General features: G+C 35.8%; 1 protein-coding gene across 1 annotated transcript in view; it reads right to left on the bottom strand.

Annotated features, from left to right (window-relative positions):
• Positions 1-1,703: 1,703 nt before the first annotated feature.
• LOC107583316 (netrin-1-like) overlaps positions 1,704-11,537 on the bottom strand; it is a 75,633-nt gene continuing 65,799 nt past the window's right edge. The window contains exon 7 of the mRNA XM_016269493.1: positions 1,704-2,171. Within this exon, the coding sequence (XP_016124979.1) occupies positions 1,849-2,171 (323 nt within the window). The 3' untranslated portion in view covers positions 1,704-1,848. The remainder of the gene's footprint in view (positions 2,172-11,537) is intronic.

Genomic DNA, 11,537 nt, shown 5'->3' with positions numbered 1-11,537 from the left:
TGTGTGTGTGTGTGTGTGTGTGTGTGTGTGTATATGTGTGTGTGTGTGTGTATGTGTGTGTGTGTGTGTGTGTGTGTGTGTGTGTGTGTGTGTGTGTGTGTATTTTCCTGTCACACAGACATAGTACAACCATCTCACTACACTACCAACTCATGTAAACAAAGAAAAAAATAATAATTTTCTTATTTTCAGAACATCAAGTTCATGGCATAAAAAATGGTTAATTGCATGTGAATATAATCTACTAAATATTGTACAAAAAAAAAACTATACAACTATACAAAAACAGTAGAGCATATCACCTTAGTAAAGTACCAGAACAAAGAAAGGTACCACATAAGCGATAACACAGAAAATTATTTGTTTCTCTAAATAATAAGAGCCATTTTTATCTGATTTATTTTGGTGGATGAAACCTTGCATTTGCATACACTGGTAAATATAAACCATTCAGGCTTGTGTGCACTGTTTTTTTTCTCATATCCTCCATCACTTTATCACTAAACCTTAGCAATGACATACAGAATGTCTCAAATTTAGTATACATTTCACCAAACTCTAGTCATCCTGATGTCTCGAGGAACATTTCAGATTAGATTTTTCACTCTTAATGATGAGAGTTTTAAATACTACATCTGGGAAGTCTTTATAAATATAATAAGATTATGCTTATTATAATTGTGACCTACATTTTTTATCAGTGAAAAGGGAACTTGTTCATGAAGAAAAAACACTTTCTTTCCAACTCAAAAATCATAAAGTGGTTAAAAATAATGCTCTATTTTTATAACTAAACTCAAACTACAACTAGTTATGGAACAGAAGGTAGATCACCACAGTTCGTATCAAAGGCCAAAAGTGTCGGCATAGCTTTTGTCACCAAATAAACATTATGATGTCACGCAATTTTGAACCAATCACAATTCTTCTGAACAGCAAGAGTGAGGTATTGTCAAAAGATTTTCTATCTGAGAGGAAGGAACGTAAAGGATGCTATGTGTAATTTTGGCAAGTACTGGCTTAACAGATCTGTTTTTTTATGATTCTATCATAATCGCGCAACTGCTACCTTTTTAATCAAACTCTAAATAATGTACAGTGGGGCCCCAAAGTCTGAGAGCATTAATGAAATGTTTCTAATTTAGAACAAAATGTTTCATTAAAAAAATATATATATTATCATCATAATATTTTGAGTGGGACATTTTTATTTTATTTTATTGATTTTATTTTTGGAGATTTCTACTCAGAAGGTGGGGGAATGGGTTTGGGACATGATCAACAAACATAGCCCTGTTGATTCAAAACTCCACTGCACCACAGGTCATATAATTTTTAGTAATAAATTTGAAAAACTATAAATATTTTGTCATTGGAATGCATCTTTGTTTTTATATATATATATTTTTAAAGTCTTCAGCTTTCTGTTTTCAATCCAGATTATCAGTGTGACCCCAGAGATTTGGACCCCACTGTTTTTTACTTTGAAATGTTGACCGCCAACAAACTTCTTCTGAAGGAAAACGTTCACGTAGATAAACTGACTCAGTAGCTTGTTTCTTTTTTACCTTTTGTGGAAAAAGACAGAAATCATAAAGAGACACCAGAAAAGATCACACATAAACAACTTTACATATATGTATACTTAATAGTAGGTGCAAATTCTGCAAAATTGAAGATATGAAAAAATAAAATCTTGATGGGGAAAAAAAACGCTAAACCACGGAAGGCAAAACTGCACAACTGGTTGTCCTTCACCACAGTTCTGATCAATCGTCAATCAATCTGCTCGTCCTTATTTTTTCTTTCCTTCTCTCCTGATCTCTCTGTTTTTCCTCCATGTTTTTTCTAGCACTTGCCCCTCTTGTCACGCTGCTGGAATTTCCTGAGCCGACGGGCCCACAGGTCCTTCCACGGGATGAGCAGGCTGCCCTTGTCCGCCACCACGCCACTCTGACCACGGGAGTCGTCGTCGTCAGAGCCCATCAGCAGGTACTTCCGTCCCGGTTTAATTTTGGGGCATTTGCAGGCCACATCTTTAGCGCGCACCCACAGGAGCTGGTCTCCTCTGCGAATGCGATGTCCACCCTGCTTATAGACCGATATGATGTTGATAGTGAATTTCCACCATTCACCCGCCTTATCTCCTTTTAGCACGTGAATCTGGACAGCTGCAGAGAAAACAGTCAGATTAAAAGATGTTAGAGGACACATTCACAGAAACAAAAAAAAAAAAGTTATATATTAAATAAACAAGTTGTAAGATAAAAGTTGTAAGTTTTATTTTAAATGATTTTTATAATTATGAAAATAATATGAAAATAAAATTATATATATTTATATATTGTTGTTGTTAATAATAATAATAATTATTATTGATTTCTAAATTGACATTATTATTGAATTATTAAATGACTTCTCTTTCAACCGTGAAAATAACTTCTCTTTTTGACCACAATTTAAGTTGCCATAGAAACTCCTTCCTTCCATCTCCTGATATTGATAAAATGGAAAATTGGAGACCAACCCATTCCGTTCTCTTCATTATCTTTTGTGTGAACCTTCAAGATTTTTTGTAACTTTAAGAAGTTTATCTGAGTACCACCCATAGAAAAGAAAAAAACAAACCTGGAATTTCTTTAATAAGTTGTTTCATTTAGACAGCAATGAGATCAAATGGAAAGCAGATGGAGATATTTCCTGAAGTCTCCTGTTTTTTAGTTATTTTTTTTCAGCTTTTTTTTTTTTACATTTTCATAAGCATTTTAATTTAATTAATTTCATTTAATTCTTAATTTTTTTATGTAAATGGTATTGTTTTAATGAACCTTAAAAGTTAAGAAACAAATACAAAAAAACTAATTTTTTTTTAACAAAACAGGATAAGATGCAATAAAAATAAACATATAATATAATTACATGTAAACATATAATTGAACTCATATACTAAAACTTTCAAAACCTTTTTTTTTCTCGCATTTCATATAAGCATAATAATTTGTAATAATAATACTGTAGAAATAATAATAATTTGAATAATCCTTCAAAATCCTAAAGCTTTTCATTGAGAAAAAAAAACAATCCAGTGTCCATGAACTGGACACAGTTTACTAAGTATCCACAACTACGGTGCAAATGGAAAAAGTCCGACATCAGATGTCAATGTCCAGTCCATGTGGTAACCGCTAACAAATGCAGAGATCCCTGCGGGTCACACCATTTTAGCACCATCATCAGACTCACAGATTGCCAGCTAATCTGGACTTGACGTGAAGTGGTTTCACACGCGGAGGATGCCCAGAGGGAGAAAAAAATGACCTCTATTACACATTTAGACCCGGTGTGTAACGGCGAGGCATGGCTGTGCTGCCCTGAAACACTCACACACACCTTGCGGCCAGTAACCCGTGAACCAGTGGCACGTCATGTTTAAGAAATATGCCATTACAGCATTGTGTGAAAATGACACAGGAAGTGCTTTTTCTTTCCTAGCGCTCTTTCTTTTCGCTCTTGAATGTGAACACTCTCTTTAGAGAGGGAGGCAAGGATTGCCCCCATCGCTGAAAGGAATGTCCCAATTGAGCAGCAGGGGGGGAGGCTGTGAGCAAATTGCACCCAATTTGCGAGAACGCACTCCCACAGGCCCGCCATTCATCGCCTGTGTTTCTCTGGGCCGCAGCCCGCTCACCATCCAAATAACAAGAGATAAAAAGAAAAGAAGGGTGTGCATAGGGTAGCGCGGCCCAGAGAGGAGGGGGGCCGCTGTTTATCATCCCAGCCACAGAGAAGGTGGCAGAAGAATGGCGGATGTGTTTGGAGCTCATGAGCTAACTGAGCCCGGCCAGCGTGAGAATCCCGCTCCGGGTCTCGCTCTTGACCTGCTCTCGCTTCTCCACGGCAGCGAGTTGAAAACTGACTCAAAATGTGCTGTTGGGCTTCTTGAAATAGTTGAAAACAATCGCTTTGATTTATTAAAGGTGTTTGCGGATTTCTGCTCGTACATGTTAAACGTCGCCGCATAGCTTGTCCGGTTTAGAATTATGTTTTTTTTTTGTAAAATTGTCTAATAAGTGCTATTTTGAGAGAGCAAACTAGGTCATATTCATGATCAAGAAAGCAAACACCTAGAAACCACCCAGAACAACTGAGCAACCACTTTACAGCCACCTAGAACACAATAGCAATACTCTGGCAACCACTCAGAAAACGTTAATCTGGATTATGTAATCAGATTCCAAAAATGAAGTACTTGTAATTGGATTACATTACATTTTAAAATACTTGTAATCAGACTACAGTTACTTTTTTATGGATTGCATGATTACATATTGTTCACACAATAGCAATACATTTTTCATTTACATTCTTGACATAAATGTAATGTTTAATGCACTTCATGTTGTTACAAAGAATTACAGCGAATGGAATGTTTTCTCTCTTTGTATTTTTATATCAATATGGTATAGTTACACTGACAGATTTTACACGATAATCCCATTCAAGTTTATGTGATTAATGAGTTAGGTCAAAAGTAATCTAAAAGTAATCAAAAACTAGTCAGACTACCTAATAATAGATTTATCTAATATGGGTAATCCAGACTACTGAATGTTGCTAACTACAGTTTTCGTCATGTAATTTATAATCAGTAACAGATGGTAATCTCTAAATAATCTACCCAGCACTGCTTGTCAACCACCCAGAACACTTAAGCAACATCCTGGCAACCACAAAGAATATGTTAGCAACCACATAGTAGAATCCTGGCAACAACACAGAATGCTGTACATTAGCAACTACATAGAAACCACTTTAAACTACACAGAATACATTAGCAACCACAAAGCATTGTGTATATTGCATTGCATATATTGTATAACCTTTAAACAAACACATTAACACAAGGCCAACCTACCAACCAACCTAAATGCTCAGTGCTGAAAATATATTAAAAGTGATGTCATCACTGTTTGTTTTACACATATAAAGTGTGCGTATATTGAGAATGTGTTACTGTAATATATCAAATATTTCCCCCTCTCTCTGCGTGACGCTTTAATGCTGTGATCACTGGCACTGGTTTCATCAAACCCTGCCAAACGGGCACAATTCCTGTCTGAGTGCAGCCCTGAGCCACAGATACGCCATGCGGGTGGCAAACGCTTTCCAGATTTGTCCAGGTATTGAGAAAGACTCCCGGTGAGGTTTTTTCTTCGTCAAATGAAAGGTTTTGTTTGTATATGTTAGTAGGTCAACTTTGTTTCTGCCCAAGTTACAGCTGTAGAGAGAAAATTTGACAGAGAAAGGCGATCTCTTTAACAGACCGTTTCTCCCCAGTAAACTCAAGATGCGTGTCTCTTTTGGAGTCTCATACATTTTTTGTATGATTATATATATTTACCAAGATACCAGATGAGAAGAATTCATACGATATTAAAACAATGAGAAACTACGACCATGCATGTCAGATCCATGCCATGTTCAGCAGCGGCAGCTCTTAAAGTAATAGCAGCCAAATAACAATAACCTAGCCCAGCTGCTGTGATATCTGTTAATCAAAGAAAAATCAATCAATTTTTAGCTTTAAGGATTACTATATTTACTTTAGAACTTAGAGTTTCATAACTTTATCCAATTTCTGTATATTTCCTCCAACTTGCTGAAGGGCACAGGTAAATATGACATTTATTATAATGGATTTATGTGAAGATTGTTTTAAGTTCACTTAAATTAGAAGTTTTTATTTTTTAAAGTCTAGTAACTGTTTAAATTGATATCTCTCATTTATACTGTAATATAGAATGTTATAGTCAATGGTTAAATACTAGGGAAAAAAGAACAATTTCCTACATCAGTATTGGTATCAGTGATACTCGCCTTCAGTCGTAAAAATAGATGCCATTAAACAAATATTAAAATATTCGGTCTTTATGTTGTTTTTACATTAATTTGAAGATTGAATGTGAAAATATTGCAATATGAAAGTATATTTAAAAACTTTAATGTTAGGTGGGATTAATCACGGTCATTAATCATGATTAATTTCAGAAAAAATTAATTAGTTACTTTTTTAAAATCAATTAACAGCACTATTTCGGATATGATTTTATTACTCAGAATTTGCTCTTTCACAGGACTTCATAGAGTTCCCAGGTTTCATTTAAGCCTTGTTGAATTTTCATCAGTTTTTAAAGATCAGTAGTTGAATTAAATACAACTAATTCTTCAATATCAGTTCAAACATTTCATTTCATTCTTCCAAAATCACCTTCAAGACCAAAATAATCAAAATAGTAAAGCTGCTATGATTTTTTTTTATAGTTTTTATAAACTTTTATTAAAAAATTGCTTACATGCTTATAAATGCTTGTATATCATATATTTTATCTATTTATATCTTTTTATTATTTAAAAAAAAAAAAATTTTTTATAGCTCTTTACTCTTAGAGCATTTCAACAGTTCTGTTTTTTCCCCTCTAAACATATTTAAGTTAACAAAGCTGATATAAATTAAATTAAACATGTTTAAACATGAATGAAAACGGAATGAGACTCCAGTAAGTCTGAACCGAGTCAGTGAGCAACATGAGCAAATTTGGGTTGAATTTGAGCAATACAATTTTCATTTCTCAGCATGAATTATTGTAATCATTTCTATTTCTAGCTTTCACCTGCTGTGGTGTGATATGCCATCCATCCGACATTACTTTAAACCCCATTTTGTTAAACTTTTATAATTATTATGCATACTGGCTGCCTTCATGAGCTCATATTAACTGATTAACATGTAATATTTCCATTTAAAAATTAATTTGTCACACTGCAGGGAAGTTGAAATGTACAAGTGAAGACAAAAAAAATTATTAAGAATAATGAAAATAAATTCAAAATTTTTCCTGATACATTCATCAAATATATATGCAGATATCTATATCCTGATATATCATGGTGATAACATAGAATAAATAGCTATGCACAATACAATGAGACTATGTTAAAGTGCCTGTTTAATCTGGCGAGTTAAACCCTCTTTTGCATGAGGCCACACGGCACAGGCCAGCAAAGCCATCCATCTCCAAAGCTCTGTTAGATCGGCTGAATGGGATGAGACCACTTTTCTTCTCCGTCATGACAATGTGAAGAGAAAGAGAGAAAGAAAAGAGCTAGAAGGTGAGGGATTTCTCTCCTGATTGAGAGTGGGAGAGAAATGAATTTAAAAAAAGGAAGAGGCCCATAGATTTGCCAGATGTCCCGCTGGTTTTCAGTGTCCGCGGCCAGTGTGCTGGAACACGAGCCGCACGCGGTACACAAGCCGGCCTCTAATCTAATTAGTGCGCCTGATTACCACACTGAAGCTCCTGTGAGCTCTCCGCTGGGACGCCCTACGCCCAGCCGCTTACACCGGGGCACTGACTGCTGCTCTGCCGTGTGTATGTGGCAATGCTAAGGAGCTCCGTGCACACACTGACACACACACACACACGGTTCTTTGATTCGTTGTCATTCTCCCCCCACACTTTCGGACCGCTGTCTCCGTAGTGACGGCAAACAAAAGCGGATCAACAGGGAGTATTTCTTTCTTTCTCGCCCCTCTGTCTGTCTCATCCGCCAGCGCTGGGCAGATTTAAAAGCAACAGAGAGCTGGATGTATCAGCTCTATGGAAGCATATAGGTAGCAAAATTCAATTTAATTTAATTTATATAATTTAATTTTCATTTTCCTTTTGCAACAAACATGCACTTTGCATGGGTAATGGAAAATGTCAATTTAAATACAGAAATACATTGCCATTTTAAATATTGCATTGCCATTTTGCATATTGCATTTTAAATTGAATTTCGCTACCTATATGCTTCCATACAGCTCTACCAAGTAGTGTAAACGTCCTGTGGGTTCTGGACAATTTGTTTTGTTTTAATAAAAGCATTCGCTGCCGTTCCACTGAGACTGTCTCACCAGACAAGGGTGCAGAGCATTGTATGAGTGGAGGTCCAAATTTGTCTAGAATTAACTATCAGCATCTCTGATATTAAACGTCATACTGTTATTGCCAGTGTTTTCATAATATGCTAATTTGCTGCTCAATAAACATTTCTTATCAATGTTGCTGCTTAACATTTTTGTGGAAACCATGATTGGTAACATTTTACTTTAAGGTGTCCTTGTTACTCATATTACATGTACTTACTATTATATCAATTAATTATGCATAATTACATATAAGTAACCCTAAGTCAAACTCTAATCCTAACCCTAACCATATAGTAAGTAGTTAATATTAATCAGTACTTAAATGTATAATTACACTGTAACAAGGACACCTTCAAATAAAGTGTAACCCCATGATGCATTACCATTTTAAAATAGGGTAACTCTTGGATCAATTCCCAAAAGTTAAGGTAATTAATGCATTTATTTAGCAATTTGATCAAAAGTGACAGTAAGGACATTTATAATATATAATGTTACAAAATAATTTGGTAACACTTTACAATAGGGTTCCATTTGTTAACCATTTAATGCATTAACTATGCATTTACATTAACTAACAATGTGCAATACATTTGCTTGCTACAGTAGGCTATTTATACATTTTTGTTAATGTTAGTTAATAAAAATACAGCTGTTCATTGTTAGTCCATATTAGCTCAGGTCCATTAAATGACATTAATAGATACAACTATTGATTTTAATAATGTATTATTAGTAAAGGTAGAAATCAACATTAACTAAGATTAATAAATGCTTTAGAGGTTTTTTCCATTGTTAGTTTATTGTAAAGTGTTACCAAGATTTTTGCTTCAAATAAATGCTGTTCTTTTGAACCTTCTATTCATCAAAGAATGTATCATGGTTTCAACAAAAATATATAAATAATACCAGTAATAATTGATAATACAGTAACTGACCAGCAAATCATCATATTAGAATGATTTCTGAAGGATCATGTGACACTGAAGACTGAAGTAATTAGATTTTAAATTAAATTACATTTTACAATACATTTTTACTATATATTTGATTAAATAAATGCAGTCTTGCTGAGGCTTCTTTGAAAACATTAAAAGCATTGGTAGTGTTAAGTATCTAAAATCTTGCTGACCCCAAACGTTATTTATATATTTTACTTACTTATTTATTAGTAATATATTTGGGGTCAGTCAGCTTCTTTTTTTTTAGGCATCAAATCAGCACATTAGAATGATTTCTGAAGGATCATGTAACACTAAAGACTGGAGTAATGATTGCATCACAGGAATAATTACATTTTAAAATATATTCAAATAGAAAAACAGTTTTTCTTTATTGTAGTTCTTAGCTAGACCTGCAAACATAACTGTTATTGTCTGTTTTAAATGTGCAGAAAAATACAAATCATGGGGTCTCTCTGACACATGGGGGCCGGTTGAACAGGGACACACCATTAGCCCTTTCATACTCCCACCCAACGAGATTTATACTGCAGTCGGCTTAGCCAGTGTTACCTGTCCTATCATGATGAACGACTTCCCTATGAGAACAACCTCCGAGTATGAACACTTGTGGTTAAGAGTGAAAAACAAATGAAACTTAATATCACGGCCTGAACGATAGCAGCTACAGAAGACCAGCAACGCCATTAATTCTCTCGCTTTCTCTACTTGATTTTATTGTTCTGCTAGTCTGTGCGGTTGCTGATTCAACCGGTGGATGTTATCTATATTAATATTATCAACTTCACCCCAGGGGATGCCTAAAAATGTTTTGGAAACCAGAGAGGGATTGCAAATGAGTCATCTCAAGTAATGAGCAGTAAGAGATGTTAATATAGATAAGGTGCTACTGATTAATGAGGAAATTGCACTTCAAATGGCCTGTGTGTGTGGGATAAATTGGACACCTGTGTATCTATAACTTTAATTCTGTCTTCAACAGTTTTAGCCGCAAAGTCACATTTCGATTTGTGCTAAATGCTGCAGGCACGCTGAGGCCTTCTTATACGCTCGTGTCTGACAATCTGGAAAGTTTTTATTTAAGTCTGGAAATAAATAAGGTGTGAAGAACATTTAATTATCTAAAGAACTCTTTTCCACTGTAAAGAACCTTTTGTGCAACAGAAGGTTCCATGGATGTTAAAGGTTCTTATGGGTGCCAATAAAGAACCTTTATTTTTAAGCATGTACAGTTTTCAACATGCTTTTATCAGGGATTTCTCACATATATATTCACATACATAATGTTCGGTTATATTTTTTCCAGGTTTTAGTACAGCCTGAAACATTGCTTATGTTAGAAACATGCATTGCATCTATTTAGGGACACATGTCTGTCTGTCTTTCTTCATTTTCTTTTTTTCTTTCTGGCTTGGCAGTGTTTTGAGCAGAGGCAGTGCGGTCCTCACTCTTGGACACCGCAGATCTGATGTGTTTCCAGACTTGAGGCCAGTCAGGAATGAGTTTATGATATCACACTGTGAAATCAAACATCTTTCTCTCCACTCTGCAAACAGCCAGAGGACTTGTGCACAGTCAAACAGAGATTCTGCCTCTACCACATTTGCATGCAAGAGCCTTTATACTGCAGCCTGATATAAGGTGAAGTACAACATATGTAGTTTAAATGTAGACATTCATTTCATGTAATCCAATTTATAGTACAGTTGTGGTCAGTAGGATTTTTTTTAAAGAAAGTAATATGATTATCAGAAGGAAATCATTACATTTTTAACTCCATTTATCAAAGAATCCTGAAAAAAAATGCCATGGTTTCCACCAAAATAGGAAGCAACACAACTGTTTTCAACATTGATAATAATAAGAAATGTTTCTTGAGCAGCAAATCAGCACACAGGTGCATTTCAATAAATTAGAATGTCGTGGAAAAGTTCATTTATTTCAGTAATTCAACTCAAATTGTGAAACTCGTGTATTAAATAAATTCAATGCACACAGGATGACCGACGAAATTGGGATCTCGCTTAGAGGGACCAATCTACTTCGAGTGTAAACTAAACGAGCCAATGCACATTGGCATGCGATTATTGCATCCAGCTGCTGCTGATTACAGCGTGAGTATCAGTAGGCAGCAGATGCAGCGCATATTCAGGTTTTTTTGCTTCAGAGCCGAGCGATCACATCGTTCTGCTCCTGACTACTCTACTGAGAGAAGAAGACTGAACGAGTTCAGCGCGCTCTTGGAGAGCTCTTCGTGTTGGCGGACGGCGCTTCAGCGGTGGTGGTTTCCCGCGTCAAGTGGGTTGCACACATCAGGCTGCACTACCCCCTGTTTGTGTTGCAGATGATCATCTCCCCTGTGCGCCTTAGCACGCTAAAAGAGCTTTTTCCCCTAAAAGAGCAATTTCGGGTGCGTCTTTTTAAAGACGACGTTGCTTGGCAAACTTGACGTTACGTCTTTATAAAGACGATGTGGGTCTTGCTATAGACAACGTATCACCCGGGCGTTCTGGATGCGGTCGTTACCTGGCGCTGGGTGATGGTCACGATCGCTGCCTCTCGTGCCTGGGCATGAAGCACGCTGAGGTGGCTTTCGTGGATGG

Source organism: Sinocyclocheilus grahami, unplaced genomic scaffold, assembly GCF_001515645.1.
Source record: "Sinocyclocheilus grahami isolate Dianchi unplaced genomic scaffold, SAMN03320097.WGS_v1.1 scaffold52.1, whole genome shotgun sequence".
NCBI classification, from domain to species: Eukaryota; Metazoa; Chordata; class Actinopteri; order Cypriniformes; family Cyprinidae; genus Sinocyclocheilus; species Sinocyclocheilus grahami.
Note: the sequence above shows the minus strand (reverse complement) of the source record. Positions and strands in the feature narration are given on the sequence as shown.